The sequence below is a fragment of the Epinephelus moara genome, chromosome 6 (assembly GCF_006386435.1).
Source record: "Epinephelus moara isolate mb chromosome 6, YSFRI_EMoa_1.0, whole genome shotgun sequence".
In the NCBI taxonomy this organism is placed as follows: Eukaryota; Metazoa; Chordata; class Actinopteri; order Perciformes; family Serranidae; genus Epinephelus; species Epinephelus moara.
In genome coordinates, this window is record NC_065511.1 from 33,363,414 (window position 1) to 33,385,378 (window position 21,965).

Consider the following 21,965-nt stretch of genomic DNA (forward strand, 5'->3'; position numbering starts at 1 on the left):
TTCCTTTTTTTTTTTTTTTTTTTACATATAGAGTTTGAGAGTTGAAACAGGGTTCAGTGGGATGTTCAGGGTGACAGTGATATTCACGTAATATAGTAAACAACTACGCTAACATTGGATCAGAAATGTGCGATATTTTTGCCCAAACTAGATACCAAAGAAAAGCCAGACACTGTGTGAAAATATGCTGGACTTAAATTAATCTCTGCTGAATGAGGGGTCTCTGACAGATGTTTCGAATCTCCAACTTTAGGGGGGCAGCCCTTCTCAACAGCAATGTCTCTCTCCAGAAATCAGACATTGTTGTGAGCAGTTTCATGTGGGAACTATTTTCTTACTACCTAGCTACACCTCCCAACTGTATCACTACACAGAAGGAAGTGTGCATCTACTGCTAGCTCACATAGCACCAATGAGCTAGCAAACATAACAGCTCAGCTTAGGAGGATAGCATTGTTTGCATCTCATGCTGTCACGAGAACGAGCCTCTCGTTCATGAGTAGATGCACACCTCCTTCTATGCGGTGATAAGAAAATAGTTCCTACATGAAACTGAAAGGTCTGTGGATTATCTTGAGTAACCAGGTCATGATTTCTGGGACGAGACATTGCTGTTGAGTTTTTCAAATGTATTTTTTGGCGCTTTGAGCACCACAAGCTGAGTGTCATCTGGTTCCATTATATTGGAGAGAAGGTTGATATCTTCAACACTCGACAACTCACACCAAAACAATCTAGACTGATCAACAGCACTACATGTGAGAGGAAAAATTTGTTTTTGATTTGGGGGTGAACTGTCCCTTTAAATAGCTACACTGGCATGACATCAGCACAAAAGAAAATCTGTTCTCAGTCGTTTTTAAACCCTGCGACTTCCTGCCATGAATTGTCCCAACTCTGCTGACAGTCTGTGGTACACAAACCCATTTAGACAACAGCAAATAGGCAATGAGGCAAAAAGTTTTTCAGTGACATGCTCGTTTCCCGTGATGGTCTCACAAACAGCCTACCAGAGAAATAACTTAATTTGATTATAGAACTGTCATGCTGTTGGTCTCCACAAGCTCAAACAGCAAGCACTGTACAGCATAGTTAATCATTTACAAGGCTAAATATCTCAATCATCACAGCTAAACCCAAAATGCACATTTCAATCACAGCTTCCAGATTCCTCGCCCAAGTCAGGCCGTCAACTGCACGTCTTATTCTCGCATTCATCTGAGCGACTTCATGTGCTGCCACATCGTGAAAACACAAGCACACTTGGCTCAAATGTAGAATCAGGGGAAAAACATCTTAACGTCATCGACGGGAAATTTCAAAGAAAGAAAAACCCCAGGAGTGAAAAGCGGCTATAACTACACCAAACACGTCGCATCCATTTCACTCAGGAAATGGCACATAAAACTAATTAAATGTTCCTAAATAATACTCATCAACAGCCGCTTCCAACAACACTCCTAATGTGCCACCATCAACAACTTCATCAATACTTCCTCAGTCATTACTGGATGTCTGTGTTTCTCCCAGAGATGGATGAAAACCAGTGCTAAGATAATATAAAAACACTTTTACATTCTGCTGTGGATGGAGAAAGCTATAGAGGTCACAGTCACACAGGAAAAAGCCGGAGGGAGGAAGAAAAAAAAGGAGAGGACGAAAAATAGAAACACAGACAGAAGAACCAGTGCGGGGCCCTCTTATCTACAGAGATCCGCTTCTGTCTACAACACAACACAGCAGGAAGAGACGTCTCAGTCTCTTTCAAAATAAAAGCAAAAACATACTCTGTGTGTATTTTTACTGTACATATTTACACACGCACAAACAAAACGAGGCGAGGAAGAGCAGGGCGGGGTCAGGTGGGGTCCATGTCATGGGTTATGGGCTATAACTGGTGATACAATATGGGTTACCTATAGTGGAGAGGAAGCGTTTTAAGCCTACAGAAGGTATAAAATCACTGCCCCCCTCGCATGCTTTCCTCTCACATCAGACCGCTGTTCTTCTCGTCTTTTCTGTAGGAGGAGGTTGATGATAAACAGGGTTGTCTCATGCATACAGTGATTCACGTGCGTCAAAATGATCCAACAAGTCCAGAGATGCAGTGTGATGCGATGACCTGCTCCTGGCTCTGCTGCTCCATTAACAGAGGAGCTCCAAACAACTCTTTTGGGGGGGGCAGTGGCATTGAAGTGACGAGAGCCGAGCTAAAGGAGGATGTGTTGAGGTTTAAGGGTTTGGGACAGGTAAGGAGGGGTCGGAGTGGAAGGGGGGGGTCCCAGTCCCATAGATGCGGCCTGAGCAGACAGGAACAGCTCAGTCTGAGCTCCAGCTGGTCTGGAGTGGATGTGGAGCTGGTTTCTCCGCTGGCGATCCGCATCGTCTTGTAGAGATCCACTGAATGACGCCGCCTGGAGAGACGGCCTCGGAGATGCTTGTACACACTCACTCACACACGCCTTTGCCTATTTCCACTCCAGTGGGGGGGCTCTCTCTCTGTTTCTCTTAAATCGCTTAGAGTCAATTTTGTTTCATTTTTGTGTTTTTCATTCATAGAAAAGGAGAGACAAGTGTAGTTCCTCGAGGTCTTTCACAGAGTGGGTAAGGAGGCTGTTATATTGAAGTCTCCCACAGCTGAGGAGAAGAAAAGAGGAGAGAACAAGGGAAGAGATGATTAAAGGAAAGACATTTTAACATGAGTTCACTGTTTGTCAGTCGCTTCACTTCCTATTTACATTATATTGGTTCTGTATTCAACATACAGCATGTAATTTTCTACCACTATGGGGTCTCTCAATCAAAACAATAAACGCAGAAACAAAAGATGGAGCAAGGCCGTCATTGCAGTCAGGTTCTCCTGGTTAGAATTCATTACATTACATTATTCATCATTAAGGAGGTTTTTACCAGGAGAAAATTATCCGCAGAGGCCTCTTCACCTCCAAAACAAACGGACCAGGCATCTCATTTATTAAAAGATGCGTAGAAGCCAAAAATTTCATGCACAAAGAAACATTTGACAATTTCTACAATCAGGCTTCAACCTCACCATCTGCATCGCCAATTTCCTGTCTCCAAAATGTTCGTATACATGGTTTTTAAGATCACAACTTTTGCTTGGGAAGTGGCGTACACCTCTTTCAGGCCTCGTTTTGTGCATATGAAATGTTTACAAATGAGACCCCAGGTGATTTAAACTGGGAAATTTAAACTTCGTGTTACAAATCAGTGTTATTCTGATGCTTTTTGGCTTGGATGAGCTGCTAGCCTAGCACCTAATAATGTGTGCTCACCTTTTTTCTCTGCTAACTAATGATCTAGACATTCAGGATTTTTTTGCCAGGAGCCAAATTGTCTGCAGAGGTCTCCTCCTCGTTGCAATATATGGACCCAGAGATTTAAACCGATAAAAATAATAAATAAAGCAGTTTCATATCAAAAATCTTTTTTTTCCAAAGCTGTTTGGGCTTGTGTGGAGGGGCTGCTAATTACAGTGGCCGGCACAAAACACGAATGGTCCTATCTCGAGTTAGTGTTTGGTTTGTCCATTCTAGGCTACTGTAGAAACAGGTTGGTGCAACATGGTGGACTCTATAGATGAGTACCCGCTCCCTTTGTAGATGTACGGCTTATTCTGAGGTAACATAAAACAAAGCAATCCCTATTTCAGGTGATTATACACTAGAGAAAAAATACTTCTTATATTATATTCCATTTCTGCCAATATATCCCCCTAATCCCTACACACTGGACCTATACATGATGTAATGTGCTCCTGATACTTGCCCTGGCGCTCTGCCTGTTTGCTTTCCTCTGGTCATCGGGGAGCGGGGGCATGGGGTACGGGTATCTCCTGCTGGATGCAATAGATCCAGTAGAGGAAGTGGGAGACTTGGCAGGGGATAGTGTCCTGAGGAAAAGAAGAAGTGACATTATTAAAATATTGCCTCTTACATTGGTTTAGGATTAAGTTGGCCAAAGACACAGATGGGTAACTGAGGCGAGATTCAGGAACTAATGTTAGATCTGTGACTTTGGGCAACATTCATCTTGAGCTGCTCTAATGATTCACCCTCCTACAGAGAGAGGTTGATCTTAAAAGCTCTTGTTGCCGTTCACCAAAAGCACAGCGACAGGCAGGTCATGTAATCTCTTAAAAAACATACATAAGCTTTTAGGGGCAACCTCTGCACACAGCAGTACACGGGTCCCAGCTGCGGTGTGGGCATAGTCATAGTTTCCTGCAACTCACTCTGCCACAGCATTACTTTCTCTTCATCATCGGACACACAAACCATCTGCAGGAAGTCACCTTTAGCCACTGTTAAGAAACACATGCTGCTAAAGGTAACTTCTGCAGAGCCAGTGTGTAGTCCTGAACAGTTAGATCAGTGTGTGTGATTAAATGAGGAATGCTGGGGGCAGTGAGTGTGGTGAGGTGACTGGGACGGCAGACCAGACCGGAGCTGGGTGAGAACAGACTGAGAAAGTCAGAGGAAGAACTCCTGTCCAGTGAAACAGCCACAGAGAGCCTGCCCCATGTACAGTACAGTAGCTTGTTTATATCACTGTGATTGGTGGTCAGAAATACCTGGACTGGTCAAAGTAGTGGAGGGAGTGGGTGGGCCGCTGGCTCCAGATGTACTTTTCTAATGAAATCCCATATTTGATAATTATTTCTAAAACTGCAGCCATTGCAAGCATGCTGACTTTAGCATCTAGCTCAAAGCACTGCCGTGTCAAAGTATAGTTTCATATTGCCACTGGTGAGGCTGCAGACTGTTGGTCTTGTTATTAGATTAGCATGTCTCTATTAGTAAACTCAAGTAATTTTTTACACCTGACTTGATCAATCACAAACAATCCTTAATTTGCTACACATCAGCAGTGGAAGAAGTACTCAGATATTGTACTTCAGTAAAAGTAGTAACAACACGACAGTGTAGAAATGAGAAAGTCATTCATTCAAAATCTTATTTAAGTAAAAATATTAAAGTATTAGCATGAAATTATACTTAATGTACCAGAAGCATAAATTCTTATTGTGCAGAATGGCCCATTTCAGAATAATATGTTTATATTATTTAATTATAATTATTTAAATGACTTTATATAGTGCGGGGTAGTTTAATCCATAGCAATATCTCATCATCTATTGATGGGTTTATATTTTGTATTAATAATCTGAATCAGTAAAGTAACTAGCAACTATGTTTAATAGATGTAGAGGAGTATAAAGTACAATATTTTTCTTTGAGACATACAGTAGAGGAGTAGAGGTACAAAGCTGAAAAATAATGGAAATACTCAAGTAAAGCAAAAGCTCCTTAGACTTGTATTAGGTATAGTATTTGAGTTGAGTCAATGTACTTAGTTACGTTCCACCCCTGTTATACATAGGAAAATACAATCTTTACAACAAACAGCTTTCCCTCTTTCTAGTTCCTTTTTTTTCAAATAAGAAAACTCTGCGAAAATAAACCTTTAATGGAAGGTTTTTACGTGTGTTGCACGTTATATTGGACTCAGAATTAGAGTTGCTTTATTCCCTAAATGTACAATGAACAGGAATCTGACCTGGTGAATCAGTGCAGTGAACCAAGAAAGTTAAAAGGTTAAAGGTTAGGTTAAAATCTTAAATGTATACTAACCAGGATCATCGGTTACTGCTTGTAAACATGCACACCAGAGAAAGTAAAAGTCAGCACCAGATGAGCTCTCGTCTGGCAGTTCCCCAGCTCTATGTCCTTTTTTAAGCACTCTGTTTCTTGGATGTGTCCTGCTTATGGTCTGGCACCTGGTCGCTACCTTTGTATAAATCCCCAACCTCGCATGAGCACTGTAGGGCTACACACCCATAAACATCCAGAGCACAGACAATCAAAAGAAAATAAGAAAATACAGGCAGAGGGCTCTGAAGAGTCTCTGAAGAAAAACACACCGCTACACACTTCTAGTGGGTCATAAGTGATAATTGAGAAGGATTATGTCAGTATGAGTCTATACACTGCTTTTTAAGAAAATCCTGCAAAGTATATCTTTAAATAAAGTTAAAAGTATAATAATAAAATGCTGTTACTGCTGTAACTATCAACGTAAAAACAGCAACAAAAAAGTCTGAACTGATCATACCGCTGTATTCTACAAGGCTCAATCTCTACTGCAACTGCTGCCATTAGCAGCAGTATTTTAAGCTTGCTGATTGGCTGTTTACTTAATGCAGTATTCTTGTGAAGAGATTTGTGCCCAGTCTTGTGCTCTACCTGTGACTTTTTTAGATTAATCCTTTGAAACCTGAGCAGATTGGCTTGATTTATTTTAGAAACATGGAAAGAAGGCAATGAGCAATAACAGAAGAAATGGCCCCCACCCCCCAAAATACTGAGAAATTAGTTAAAAGAGAAAATTAGGAGAGAAAAAAATGAAAAGAAAGTTAAAAACACACAAACATGGAAATGACCTGGAGAGAGTGCTTAAAAATTATAATAATTCTGTAACATAATTTTAAAATGTAATAATACAATAATAATCATAAATATATTTTTTTTCTAGCTTTTTCCTTTTTTCCTTTTTTTTTAAATAATTTTCTAAATCTTTTTTTTTTATATATCATTTTTAAAATAATTTCCTAAATTTTTTATTTGTTTTTTGCAATTTTTATGACATTTCTTACCAAGCTGCTTATTTCTCCCATGTTTTTGAAAGAAATCACACCAATTTGCTCGGGTTCAAAGGTTTAAATACCTGCGAAAGGCGTCTGAAAGCAGCACAAGAAAAGTTATATCACTCCAGGTTTTAAAGAGTTAATATATATATATATATATATATTTTCTAAGCAGGTGATTTCATCAGAAGGTCTTTGTGCTGATTTACTTGATGGTAATTGGTCAATTATGTCACTAAGCCTGTGCGAAAAATTAGTCTTTAGTTTTACTTCTGGAACCAGAGCTCCCTGATGTAACCCTCCACATGTCTCCACTCCTTTGTCCTCCAGCAGATGTACTAACAGGGAGAAGGGCAGGACTGTGCTCCTGGACACAATGAAGGTCTATAGATTACAGTGCTCGTTGACTATTTGGTGGCGTTTATCTCATAGAAGGGAAGAAACTGTCGATGACATGGGACCGGCGCTCTACAGAGCCAGGGCGCCCATGAGCTTCCTTGTCAGGGAAACCTTGTGGCTTGTGATTATCTATAGACCTTGGACACTTGGATCAGAGTGGCGGCCTACAGTTCATCACAGCAGCACAGTGATGATGTCAGCGCAGCGCCCGAAATGTTTGGCTCTGCACTGACATCACACTGATGCGAAGGCACGTGAGGTCACTGGGTGAGAGGCAGCGCGGACACACAGACACTTACTGACAGAACAACACGCAACATGCAGAGGGAACAAGAGACTGAGGGGGAGAAGCAAAGAAGGGAATAAGGAGAAATTAGGAATAACATGACTGTGTTAGAACTGTCACACTAGCACAGGCAGTAAGAGCCATTATTCTTTTTGCAGAATGAAAATAAAAAATCTGCAAAGTAAAGAGCAGCTGATCAAAAAGAAACAAATGTCTTCACTCAAACTAAAAGGAAGGATGACATAAAATAGGATATATTATAATGTAAAGCAGAAAAACTTTTTTTTAATACTCAGCAGCAACCCCTTTGAGAAACTACACAACATGCCAGCTGTAGATAACACTCTCTCTGAGATATTACTCTTAAACGTCCAGATTGGAGCTAGTTGCTACTTCCCTTGACCAAGCCACAAATCAAACCAAAAGTGAGGGGGATTTTAGACAAGCGTGTGGGGTACAGGACATGGTCTGAGGTAATACCTAAGGTAAGGTCCTTGAGTGTTTCTATTCACATCTTCTACCCATTTAGTTACATCATAAAACTCTGTTTTGAAGCGAGGGGTTAAATACCTGTGGGAGGGGGAGGAGGGGGTGATGGACACAACACAAGGAGGGGGAGAAGAGAGAAAAAGGAAGGAGGGAAAAGAAATTGAAAAAGGACAGAAAAATTCCCAGAAATAAGCGAGTGTTGGGGGGGGAGAGAGAGGAAGAGGAAATATTTTTAGGAAAGCAGAGCAGAGCAAAGATATCCTGAACAAACACCAAGATGCAATTGAGAAAATGGTGAGAAGATGGCGGACAGACCTGTGTGTGGTTTCAGATGAAAACGGCACCATGGAAATCACAAACAACTGTGTCGTGTGTTACAGGCTCAGTTGCATATTGGTTACATGTCACGTCATTCCAAGCAGTTAGCAGTCAGTCTCATGCTCGCTATGAGAACAGGTGCACTGCAGACAGTTTAAATGCCAAGACCTTCAAACCCACAGACAAACAGACCAACACGCCAGGCTGGGAGGCAGCCGATGCACACTGTTCATTCACAGTCAACGGGCATATATGCAAACACTTTATTCACAGGTAAAAGGTGAGTTAAGTTTAAAGGACTCAGAGGTTTAATGCAGCCTCACAAGCCAGACAAGAGCAGCGAGTTCACACTGAGGTAACTTGACTGCATGGTCTGTGACTTGACTGGCTTGTGAGGCTCTTTGTACCTCTTTTATCTCTGATGCAAAATTTGAGGAGAGCTTTCTTTCCAGAGTTGTGTGAATTGTTTTAATAGCTACACTAAACCTTTAACAGAAGGACAGTAATATTCTTTATTTTCTTATCATCAACAAATCTAATGAAAAGACCAAAACCAAATATAAATTGATCCCACTAGAATAAACTGTTTGTGTGTCCTGATATCACTTGTTTTTTTGTACTATTGACCTTCATTGGTGTTCAGATACTTTTAAAGGTTTTGGTGTGAGTTGCAGATATCGGCCCTGGCAATGTCTGCTTTCTCTCAAATATAATGGAACTAGATGGCACTCGGTTTGTGGTCCTCAAAGCGCCAAAAAAATAAATGTGAAAAACTCAACAGCAATGTCTCTTTTCAGAAATCATGACTCGGTAACTCAAGATAATCCACAGACCTTGTTGAGAGAAGTTTCATGTAGGAACTATTTTCTTTCTACCAATCTACACCTGCGAACCGTATCACAGCGCAGAAGGAAACGTGCATCTACTGCTAGCTCACCTAGCACTGAACGAGCTAACGTTACAGCTCAGCCAAGGAGGACGCCATCACTATTTATATCTTGCGCTATAGAAAGCACGAGCCTCTAATACATGAGTAGATGCACGCTTCCTTCTGCGCTGTGATACTGTTGGCAGGGTTACTTCAGTTTAAATAAAATAGCTCCTCCATGCTCACAACAAGGTCTGTGGATGATCTTGAGTAACCAGGTCATGATTTCTGGAAAGAGACATTGCTGTTGAGTTTTTCAAGTATATTTTTTTGGCGCTTTGAGCACCACAAGCCGAGTGTCATCTAGTTCCATTATATTGGAGATAAGGCAGACATCTCTACGGCTGATATCTCTTACATTCTGCAACTCAAGCCAAAACAATCTAGACTGATAAACAGCACTACAGGTAAGAGGAAAAATATGAAGTTTTGATTTTGGGGTGAACTGTCCTTTTTAAAAATGCATAAATGTGCCACATTGCTGCACTGGGCAAACACAGGCACTGTAATGGGGTTGCCATGATACCAAAATTCAATGCAATACTAACATAAAAAAAAAACTAAATACTGTCAATACAAATCTGTACAAATTGACGCAAAAAACAAGATTTTTAATTTTTTTAATTTTTTTTTTTATTAACGACACGCACACAGTGCTGGTGCAGAGAAGGTCACTGAACACACACCTCCGGTCATGTGGTGGGTTCATTGATGGAGAGAATGCCATAAAATCTGATTTTTTTTTATAGCTTTAGTGCTATCCACACGATTGAATGCATAATCTATGGAGATCATATCGTTTTAAACACGTGGTATCGTAAAAAGCATCTAAGTATAAATAATTTTGTCAACCCTTACAGTGTAGTTTATTCCTGTCAATGCTGTGAATGCTCTTGAGTGCACCCAACGTGTGTTAATCCATGGGTGAAAATAGTTGCCAACAAATATACTGTTTGCCCTGTTTGAGGAACACTTGCCAAAAACTACAGTGCCCAGCTGTTTTATGAGACACTTTGCCTTTTTTATTATTGATGATTAGGAGGTAGGAGGTTTGTTTTGGTCTTTTCATGGCATTTGTCGACATAAAAGGTACAAAATAAAGCATAACTCCTCCCTTCCTTCCCTCCTCCAGTCTATGTCCACTAGAGCATCTTCTTATCTGCACATCCCATGTACACTGTTCATTAACCTCATGACATGACCAAGTAGCCAGAAGAGAACTTACTCTGTGGAGTTGGAGCGAGCGCGGAACTTCTTTCCTTTCAGTTTCTTACGATTACCGCTCAGATTTCCTGGAGAGAAACAGAACATGAAAACACACTTTAAATACAAGCGTATACTGTGACATGGAGAATATTTACTGGTGGTGCTGTTTTGAGTTGAACTATGATGAGTTTGTTTCCCCAAATTCAAGAAAAAGGCAACACACTGGTAAATTCAGTGCCGCAGCAGCACCACTGTTTCCTCTTCCTGTGTGTATGGGTGCGGGTTTGTGCATCACCTTGCCATGAGTTGCTCCTCGGTCGCCCATTTTCACAGATGTCAGAGATGTGTTTGGCATCTGGGATTCTCTCGCTCCATGAGTGGGATAGGCCATTAGATCTACACACACACACACACACACACATGCAGCATGGACAGATAATCATCAGCACAACATCGTTCTCCCCAAGCTGCAACAAATCACTACACGCTGTTCTGCTCCTGTTGCGTTAGTGGAGACGAGGGAAAGGCGGAATATGAAGACACCATCGCAGCAGATGGCAACATTATGAGCTGTGAAACAATATCATGGCAGCTGAATGTGACATGATTAGGGATGGGCACTTTTACATATTACAGTGCTCTAATAAATGGAGTCCAAAATGGAGAGATAGAGATTAGCCAACATTACACATTCATTTTGTTAATTGTTGCAATACTTATAAACATCACTTTTACGCCCGGTCAATCAGGGCCGTAATCACCTTTTTTTATCACTGGTGGAGACCATTTTCAATCTGCACCTTCTCCAACCCAACGCTTCAGGGGGCTGTGAGGGAAATTCCCCCCAGGAGAAATTTTTAGAAATTAAACAGCTAAACTGACCATTTTAGAGCATTTTGAAACTAAAGTCTTAAAACGGGGGTTCTCAAAGTTTTTAGATGCCAGCATATCATTGAGGATCTGCCCAGGAAAAGTGCACACACAATGACTTTTTCATGACAAACTATATCATTATATTTTTTAATTACTTTTTTATTAAATACAATACTATGACTTTTTTAATGAGTCTTTTATTTTAATGACTTTTTATGACATACCATACTATGACTTTTTTAATGAGTCTTTTATTTTAATGACTTTTTATGACATACCATACTATGGCTTTTTTTAATGTAATTAATTTTTAACGACTTTTTTAATGACATACTATACTATGACTTTTTTTTTTATTCGCTATTTTTATGACTTATTTTACAATGACTTTTTTATTTTTAGTGACTCTTTATTGACATACTATACTGTGACTTTTTAATGACATTTTTATTTTAAATAATTTTTTATGACCTTCTATAGTATGACTTTTTTATTACTATTTTTATGACATACTATAAAATGACTCTTTCATTTTAATGACTTTTTATAACATACAATACTATGACTTTTTTAATTTTTAATCACTATTTTTATGACATACTATATTATAACTTTTATTTTAGTGACTTTTATTTTTAATGATTTTTAATGACGTAATATATTATGACCTTTTAATGACATTTTATTTTTAATGACATTCAATACATTCAATAATGTGACTTTTTTATCACTATTTTTATAACATACTATAATATAACTTTTATTTCAGTGACTTTTTTATGACATACTATACTATGCTATGACTTTTTTTTTAATTTTTAATCACTATTTTTATGACATACTTTACAATGACTTTTCCATGACTTTTATTATGAATGATTTTTATGACCTAATATGTTATGACCTTTTAATGACATTTTTATTTTAAGTGATTTTTTATGACATTCTATACTGTGACTTTTTAATGGCATTTTTATTTTTAATGATTTTTTTAATGACATATACATACATACATATAGTATGACTTTTTTATTACTATTTTTATGACACACTATATATTACATTCTAGTTCTCCACTTTTTAATACATTACACAGTAATGAAAAAGTGATTAAAGAGAGACAGTACAGTGTCTGACACTGACTGTACACACTCACAGCAGTCAAGCAATGGCTCCTGCTGGGGTACGGCAATGCCACTTGGACAAACCACACACAGAACTGCGGCACAGAGTCATACTATAACCAGAATAAAAAATAATATTTGCAAGGTGTTTAGATTATTTATGATTATGATTACATTCGCTAAAGATTATTTTGTATGGTGGTGCCTGGTTGCCTTTTGTAGCTGAGTTTTCATCAGTATATTGGGGAGGATGTTTTGCTCTATAGATCTGTGCAGATATTTATAGATATAGGTTACATCACGGCGTACCATCCGTTTAAAAGTGACAAATAATAACGTCTGAATGGAGATCTTGAGAACTCATGCCCATCCCTATGATATGAGAAATGCAGTGATGAGATATTTTCTTCTCAGCTCCCATCGGCAAAATGTTCATAGTTCTGAAAACATTTTGGTTAAAGGCTGTAAAGTTTGCAGGAAGAGAAACACAATGAAAGCCATGATACTAACAAAGCATGACATGAACACAGCAGTGATTTAGAGAACACAACACACACACACACACACACACACACACACACACACACACACACANCAGCAGTGATTTAGAGAACACAACACACACACACACACACACACACACACACACACACACACACATTTGCCAGCGAATGAATGAGTGATGATGAGATGGCACACCTGAAGCCAAACAGTGAGATGTTCTGAGAAATGGATGGGATGGAAGGAGTGAAGGACAGGGTGCAAATCTGCAGGTGCGACAGGCAGGCTGACCTCTTCTTGGAGCTGCAGCCCGAGTTTGTGCTGACACCTGGAGGCATGTCACTGTAAAATGAGTCTGCATCCCCAGGCTTTGTTACATAGTCACCCGGGGGCATTTGCCTGGAAATACAGAACAATTATTACACGTACAAAATCACAGGAATAAGAGCTGTTTACATAATTTATACTTTCACTTTGATACTTTAAGTACATGTTGACAATAATATTTATGTACTTTTACTTAAGTACAACTGAAACAAAGTAAATTAACACTGTGGTTTTTATACTTTTACTTAAATAAAGGATTTGAGTATTTCGTCAACCACTGGTCTTTTTGCAGGAAAAACAAGGATAAATTCTTCCGGCAGCTGATTTGTAACGTAGTTTTTGTACTGGATTTAGGATAATCTAAGAGGAACAGGTCTGTTGCGATCATAACCTTTATATATATTTACATTATCAACCATCAGACTTTGTTTAATGCAAAAGTTAAAACCACTGTGGCAAATAAATATGACATTACTGAGGGTTTTTCACATGTGTTAAAACCATCAAAAAACATAAATGTCATGTAACACAATGCAGAACATTAAAAATAAAGTTAAAGTAAGCAAACCGGCAGAATCTTCGATGAACTTCAGACTCAACATAGCGTCTCTGCTTGTAGCTCCTGTGAAGAGAAGAATCCTCAGTCCCACAATAATATAACTTTCATTAAATGTGTTGCATAACATAAAGCAGTGATTCCCAGCCTTGTGGACTTGTGACCCCTCCAGGGCTCCCCCATATTTTTAACAATGAATTTTCATATTTTTCCTCATTTGCATGAATCTATATAAGTACTTTAAAATAGGTAGGCCTATATAGTGATCACAGGGCGCCAAAATTAAGCTCTTACTCCAGTGTGTTATGCCTTAAGACAGCAACAATGTAACATGGAATATAGAATTAAATGCCTTTGTGTTGTTTACACATACAGCAGACACAAAGCAGTAACGTTATCTGGCCCAGTGGCAGCAGGTGTGACATTACGTGCCGATGCTGGCAGTCCGTTTATTGGCCTTTTGGTTGTCTTGGTGCTTTTTCCCTTTAGCATGGCTGACCAAAACCACTTCCCCCATGTTACCAATAACGTTAAACATTTTGGTGCAGAGCCTACATCCAGCGCAGTTAGGATCTGCCTCTCTCTTGAGTCATGTGTTATAATTGTCATACATTATTAAACATGCACTTCACAGGCATTTGCAGATAAGCAAAGTGCTAGCGCTTGCTAACTTTACTTGTTTGTTGGACATTCCTGCCGCCAACTAGCTGGAGAAGCCAGTCACGTGATACGTGATACTAGTGACGTTTCAATGGTTATGCAGCACAGAACTACATATTAAATTAGTAACAAAAGAAAATAAAATGGATTAATGATACGATACTACATGGTACGATACGATGCAATACAATACGAAACAATATTATCGTTATGATGAGACATGATACGACACTATACGATATGATGTGATACAATACGATACAATATGATATTATAGGTATGATATGACATGATACGACACGATACAATACGATATGATGTGACACGGTGCGATTCAATACGACATGATACGATACAATATGATTGATACAATACAATAAGATACAATATGATTAGAATGATGGATCATGATATGATACGACACCACATGACACGATACCATACCATACCATGCGATATGGTGCGATACGATGCAATACAATACGATACAATATTATAGGTATGATGCAACATGATGTGACAATACAATACGACATGATACAATACAATAAGATCGGTACGATACAACACAATATGATGCGATGTGATACGATATTATTGGAATGATGCATCATGATATGATACGACACCACTTGATACGATAAGATATGATACGATATAGTGTGATACGATTCGATACAGTACAATTCGATACAGTACGATATACTTTATTGTCCCCGTAGTGAAATTTGTCTCGGACTCGAGCTGCACAAGTATTGCTGCCTTACAATAATTTCACTTAACATTTTTATTTTTATGAACATAGTTTAAACAATAGCCAAAACAATGTATATTCAAAAGTTTTCCCAAACATTCTGTTAAGTCCAAACCATTATTTCCAAATTACCAAATATTATTACCAAATTTCATAACATTTTCATAAATTTATTGAGCGTGGGAAAGCGGCCTCTCAAAATGAAACACTGCTACAGTACTTGTGACCCCGTCCTTGTTTTCTTGCTTTGTTTGAATGATTTTTAGAAGCCCTTAAGGTCTTAGATTATTACGTAATACACAAAAAAAGATGAGGAAAGGCTGAAAAATTGAACAAACTTGTGTGTGGCAGAAATATCCTTGTTTTTATTTCCTATCCTGTGAGAATTTCTCCCAGCAACCCCTAGTTGGGGACCCGACCTCCAGATTGGGAACCACTGGTATAAAACATCACACATGCGGGCTGCAGGGACACTCACTTGTAACACCAGGCTGTAACAGCCAGTATGAGGGCGAGGAAGAGGATGGAGCCTGTGATGGCCCCGATGATGATGTTGGTACTGGTGATACCTGAGACAGAGGGAGAGAGGAGAGTGGGGAGCCCAATGTGCGTTAATTGAATGTGTGTCTCTTGTTTCCTGGATCATGTGGACACAGGGGGATACACAAACCACAAAACACTGCAGCAGAACACAAAAACACAGTACACTTAGCAGGAGGAGTGTAAAAGGAGAACACGGGGGACAAAACTGAGAACAACAAACTGCTGTCACCCCTCAGCACTACTCTGATGGGAACGTACATGTGCAGTCAGTTCCCATTTAGGACAACATTACAAACTGTTTCTTAACTCAGTAATGGTCAGAATGAACCAACCGAGGTGAAGCTGGAGGTGGGTTGAGAGAGGAAGAGGAGGACCAGGAAATGACAAAGACGGGACAAACACAATGAAAAGGAACTCAAATCTGACCTCAAGTCACTCCGTCAAAGACATCAGCCTGTCGACAAAGAATGAGTGTGAAAATAATGACAAACAAAAAGAATGACATGCATGGTTCAGTGAATACAAATGCAGCTGGTTTTAATGAGCAGACATGAAACCAACACAGAAACTAAAAATAAAAAAAGCAAAGAAAAGCTTCAACATAATTTTTGTGTATGGGATCTGTGAATGGGGGGGTTAAAAAGAAAGATATGAAGTGGGGTGGAAAGAGTTGAGATGTACGTAAAGCAGAGAAGTATGCACAGAGAAAAGGTTCAGACAATGTGAGATGAGGAGAGGTTATGGATCGAGGCAGCAAACAGCGAGAGCGTTAACACCTCTCACCTGAAACTGAGGCAGTGGGTCCGACCACGAGATAACTGAGAGGATTTGTGGAGTTACAGTCCTCTCCTGCCCAGCCCAGGTAACACACACACTTCAGCTCACTACTGCACACCTACAGCACAAACACAGAATTACAAAATTATTTTAGCACTGACGCATCACTGTTTTTTTTTTTTTTTTTTAATCACAAACTGAAACACTGAACCTCTGCCGTACATGTTGTTCTAAATAGCAAAGATTAGTCCAGTATCAATTTTGGCAAGTCTGGGATTCTGATATTTTATGCTGACACTCAAAAATAATCAAATCAAATAATTAACTATATTATTTATTAACTGTTTTTAAATGTCCCTTTATATTGAATTACCTAATCTGTTTTATGTTCATTCTGTCTATCTTTATATGAAGTGCTCAGTGCTTATAGTGCCCTTATTGTAAAGCACTTTGTGCTGCATTTCTTGTATGAAATTTGCAATATAAATAAAGTTTATCATTATTTTTTATTTATTTATTGTCATTTCAATTCAGTCACATATGAAACTGACCATTTCTGAGTGTTGTGTTTGATTTCAGTTACATAATTTCAATTCTCTCTGAATAATTTAGCCTAATAAATAATTTCCAGTGTCTAAAAGACACTAGAATCATATTTTGGTTTATTAAATAAGGAATTTACAATCAGAATATGAATAAATATAGAGGCAAATAATGAGCACACACAGTATAAATAAAGAATTCAGGTTGTTATCTGTGTGCAGATGTGTGTTAAACAGGGAGACAAAACTGCTGCTCTGTCAGTAACTACTGTGTGTCTTTGTTGCATTTGCAGACACCAACTCCATAAAAAGTCTCTGAAGCTGTTAAAGTCGACCATCAGCTGATCCAGCTGTGATCTGCCGCCGCTGACATCAGAAACAGACGTAACTTCATGTGACGCTTCAGAGGAACGTCCCATTTTTCTAAAAACACATTTCCTACTTTCCTCTCTCCTCACAAGGTTTCCTTGTGTCTCTCCCTGCATCCCCAATGGGAGGGGCTGAGAAACAAGGAAAAGACGCAAGTGAGGTTAAGATGGATGCAAAATTGGTTAATGGGATAACCTATTATATATTCATCAAGAGACCTAGCTGGAGGTTTTAGGGAGTAATGCTGATTTTGAACTGTGTAGCCTATAAAGCAACAATATTTTTCAACTTTATAGTCAGACAGTTTCATTGCAGATCTCTAAGACAGGTTTGTTTGTCAAAAAACCAAATAAAAGAACCTCATAAACCATTTGGAGCTTCTTAATACTAATACTTTTAATAATAAAGTACAAAAGCACACATGACTTGCATTCACATGAAGAGACTCTGGGGCTGAATGGCTTGAATAATCATACACTTGTATCTGGATGTGTGTGTGTTCACTGTGTGTGTGTGTGTGTGTGTGTGTGTGTGTGTACCCCATGTCCAGAGCAGACACTCTTGTCGGTGGTCCCGGGGCAGGTGCTGAAGTTGAACTGTTGGACGGGGAGACATTTGTGATTGAAACAGATGCGGTCTGTCCCGCAGGCCGTCCCATCCTCGACGTATCCCAGGTCAGTGTCTCCGTCAATCAGCACATGAGCGCCGCTGAACAACAAATATACTTGAGTCACTCAAACAGCACTTAATGTTACGTCCAGGATCTTCTCCTCACCTTATGGGTAGGAGAAAATCATGTTTTGGCTTAAAATACGTGTGTTTTGTTGGCAAAGTTCAGACAGGAAAAGCAGCTTTCTCTCAGTAAGGAACAACTGCTTTTCTCTGCTGGGAGAAACAGTGACAGGTCGCTAAAAAGCTGCTGGAAACACTGGTTGGCTAAATCACAGCCTGTTTTGTTGTTCGTTGGTCTTGAACAGTGGTCTGCAACCCCCTCCACCTACCCATGACCAATTTAGCTCACCTACTATGTCCCTTGTCACATAGTAGATGAGCTAACACACATTTGTGGTTTGCAGAAATGTGCAATGCCAACATTTTCTTCCGGCAACTGGACTGAATTTCCTACAACTTTAAAGATACAAATACCATCATACTCAGTGCCTCCAACTTTCAAATGTTTTAACATAAGTTTTCAGACTGGAAAAGGTGTGTGTGGGGGGGGGCAATACTGCCTTCTGAAAAAGTGCGTCCCCCTCTGTAAATTACCCCACAGCTTTTGGTTGAATAGTAAATATTGCCTTCACACAGCTGTACACAGTATGTTTAACAGCTGGAGATACCGAACCAGGGAACAAAACTAGGCCAGAGATAAAAGACACATCACCAACAGTCTTTTTTGGGCTGTTGGTTTGGGTGTTGAGTATTTTAGGAAGTGTTTTTTTTCCTCAATGATGTGTACCTGCAGTCAAGAGAAGCACTGTGTCGGGCCACTGAGAAGGAGGTCAGCCCTCCCTGCAGCTCTCCCAGTCGCGGGGCAGGTGAGATGTTGGAGCACAGCAGGTACCCACAGTGAACATCCCTGAAATACAAAGATGAAACCAAACATCATGAGGAGTAAAAAATAAGACAGTAACAGAACTGCACAGGGTTCAGTGTCAGAAAGGACTCGCTCACTGTTTGTTACACTGGATCCAGGTGTCCTTGTCCTTCCCACAGTTGCCTTTCTCTGTCCCTTCGATGTTTAACTTCTCGTAACAGAACTTGTCGGCCGCTGTTGCCTCTGATTAAGACACAACACGTTGAACATTAGGTTCTGCAGCTTATCTCTAGCAAAGGTTTTGTTTAGAGGTGCATGTGGTCTTCTGCAGATTTGTCAATACAAACGTGATTTGCACACTTACTCTCTCCCCAAATGTACTTGCACTGTCTGTCTTTGGTTTTGCATCTTCCATTAAAGCAGCGACCCTGTAGAGAGACATACAGAGTCAAAAAACGTCGCCCGGCAGCAGTTAAGTCTTTCAGGAAAAGTAAAATACCTCAGTATCTCACCTGGTCCTTTTCACATGTGTAGCCGTCCATCTTGTGCACATTTGGTGGACACTGCAAAAAAAACAAAAAGAAAACCTCAGAGATACAGTGATGCTCTCTATGAGTCGTGCACATCCTGTGATGCTCTTTTTAAGCTTATAGATTTGGTTGCAGAAAACTGATGGAAGCTGAGGCTCACCTGGCTGGAGTTGCCTGTGCAGTTTTCTGGGATGTCGCAGTCGTTCACTGCATCTCTGCACACAACTCCCATGAACTCCATCTGTAGCAGCATACGATAAAGATCACACGGAGTGTTTGTAATTAGGCTGAGCGTCAGAGGAACGGGGGCTTAATCGGGAATTATCAAACCTCTGCACAGTCTGTGTCTCCAGGCACCCTCTCTCTACCATTAGTCCAACTATGACAAGGCTGTACCCATCAACACCTTAACAATATTCATTTATTCATTCATTTTGGGAGGTTTAAAAGGCCGTCGTGACCTCTCATTAGTATCCCGGTGAACAGAAAGATCATAGAGGACATTTTTGGTGTAGTATGTTCAAGAAAAAGTAGCTGAAACGTATTGTCACTTGTTCTAGTTGGTCTCAGATTTTACAGCAGCATCTCTACTGTAACTGTGAGCAAGGCTTCAGAACCAGAGACATATACAATTAAAGTAAATCCAGGTGGAATTGGATTTTAAAGACCAAAACATACATGATCTTTACAGTAGGCACTCCTTCAGCTTCATGCCATGAGTGGTTACAGTGAACAAAAATATAATTGCAACACTTTTGTTTTTGCTCCAGTTCTTTACAAGTTGAGATAAAATAACTTAAACTTTTTCTGTGCACACAAAAGACCTATTGCTCTCATATTTGGTTAAAAAAAAAAAAAAAGAAAAAAAAAAAAAAAAGTTAAAATCCATGTTAATGAGTACTTTGCCAAAATAATCCATCCACCTTGCCATTGTGGCATGTGATGCTGCATCATTATACACAGGTGTGCCTTGGGATGGTCACAATAAAAGGCCACTCTGAAACATGCTGTTTTGTCACATGACACATAGATTTCGCTAGCTGACTACAGGAATGTCCAACAGAGAAGAACTGAATATTCATTTTAATACCATAAGCCGTCTCTAATGCTGTTTCCAGAGAACTTGGCAGTACATCCAACCAACCTTACGACCAACAACCACAGACCACATGCAACCACACCAGCCCAGGACCTCCACATCCAATGTCTTCACCTGTGAGATCGTCTGAATCCAGCCACCTGAACAACTGATGCAATAATTGATTTGCACAACTGAGGAATTTCGCACAAACTGTCAGAAACCGTCTCAGGGAAGCTCATCTGTATGCTCGTCGTCCTCACCAGGGTCTTGACCTGACAGCAGTCCATCGTCCTAACTCCATCGTCCGTGCTAATCTTTAATGGTTTCTAGTACTGAAGAGAAGCGCTGTCTTAACAAATGTATATGTGTAGCCCTAGTCATGATCAATGGTGAGTGCCTCAGACCTTTGTGACATCCACACAGGCCATCTTCTCACACAGGCCACAAACATAAGGACCCCTCGCACCCCACACACCCCCTCTTCATCACCCTTCCCTTGGGCAGACTGAAAACCCCATCACACACACAAACATGCTATGTAACAGCTTTTTCCCCAGAGCTGTGAACAGACTTCAGAGACTATAGTGTACTACGATGAGATCATGAGAATGATGTGATGAGCGAGTGTGGTGCATGTGTAAACACTTATATGCTGCTCACTGGATTGGTCCAGCAAAGTTTTGTTGTATAACATACAATGACTGACAGTAAAGGATCTATCCATCTATAAAGGAAAAATTATCTTGGCAAAGGTGAAGTACTCATGTTCACATATTTTAACAAATATGTACACAAATGTGAGACAGGCTTTTGTGTGCAAAAAAAAGTCTTTGATCTGTTATTTCAACTCACGAAAAATGGGAGCAAAAATAAACGTGTTTCATATATGTTTTTGCTCAGTGTGGTACCGTTTTACCCAGAACAACAACACCCACGCAGAAGATCAAAGGAGTGTCCCGTTGTGTACCTGGCAGCTCTTGCAGCAGAGTCCGTTGCTACACTTGGAGCCTTGGGTCAGGGTGCACTTGTTACAGCAGGCCTCCCCCTCTTTGGCACACTCCTAAAGGACAGATGGACAAAAACAGAAACTGCTCTCAGTTGTCATCCTTCGATTTGATGCAAGTTGTTTCATGTATTACATTATCCAATCATGCTGTATAATCTGTTTAAACCGAGGTCTCTCTTAGGACAGACTGTCATCATGCATTATGCAGCACTTTGTTTTCTCCAATGGCGTTACTTCATTACTTTAAATTACCTCTTATTAGTCCGACACAGCGGGTGGTTTTGTTGTCAGGTAATTAGCCCACTGCTTTGACCTTGGATGATTAACCCTTTATGAATGTACATCTCTGAATTAGCATCCATCTACAGTACTGAGTCTTACCGCCGGGCTGCCACAGTCACACTCCTCTCCTGGCTCCACAAACCCATTTCCACACACCGGAGGGTCCAACAGCTGAGGGGAGAAAAGGGCAGAATGAGTATTCAAACTACT

At 39.9% G+C, this 21,965-nt stretch overlaps 1 protein-coding gene across 2 annotated transcripts in view; it reads right to left on the bottom strand.

The window, feature by feature from the left end:
• The window catches only part of adam22 (ADAM metallopeptidase domain 22), a 108,260-nt gene continuing 86,295 nt past the window's right edge, over positions 1 to 21,965 (bottom strand). The window contains exons 16-31 of one of the 2 annotated variants that reach the window (XM_050047770.1): positions 21,855 to 21,926; positions 21,435 to 21,527; positions 19,547 to 19,627; positions 19,369 to 19,419; positions 19,221 to 19,284; positions 18,994 to 19,099; positions 18,779 to 18,898; positions 17,859 to 18,027; positions 16,415 to 16,526; positions 15,567 to 15,657; positions 13,687 to 13,740; positions 12,990 to 13,190; positions 10,589 to 10,689; positions 10,313 to 10,379; positions 3,790 to 3,913; positions 1 to 2,637 (exon numbers count right to left, since the gene is read on the bottom strand). In XM_050047770.1, the coding sequence (XP_049903727.1) occupies positions 2,617 to 2,637; positions 3,790 to 3,913; positions 10,313 to 10,379; positions 10,589 to 10,689; positions 12,990 to 13,190; positions 13,687 to 13,740; positions 15,567 to 15,657; positions 16,415 to 16,526; positions 17,859 to 18,027; positions 18,779 to 18,898; positions 18,994 to 19,099; positions 19,221 to 19,284; positions 19,369 to 19,419; positions 19,547 to 19,627; positions 21,435 to 21,527; positions 21,855 to 21,926 (1,527 nt within the window). In that variant the 3' untranslated portion in view covers positions 1 to 2,616. The remainder of the gene's footprint in view (positions 2,638 to 3,789; positions 3,914 to 10,312; positions 10,380 to 10,588; positions 10,690 to 12,989; positions 13,191 to 13,686; positions 13,741 to 15,566; positions 15,658 to 16,414; positions 16,527 to 17,858; positions 18,028 to 18,778; positions 18,899 to 18,993; positions 19,100 to 19,220; positions 19,285 to 19,368; positions 19,420 to 19,546; positions 19,628 to 21,434; positions 21,528 to 21,854; positions 21,927 to 21,965) is intronic. The other variant, XM_050047771.1, reaches the window with a different exon arrangement.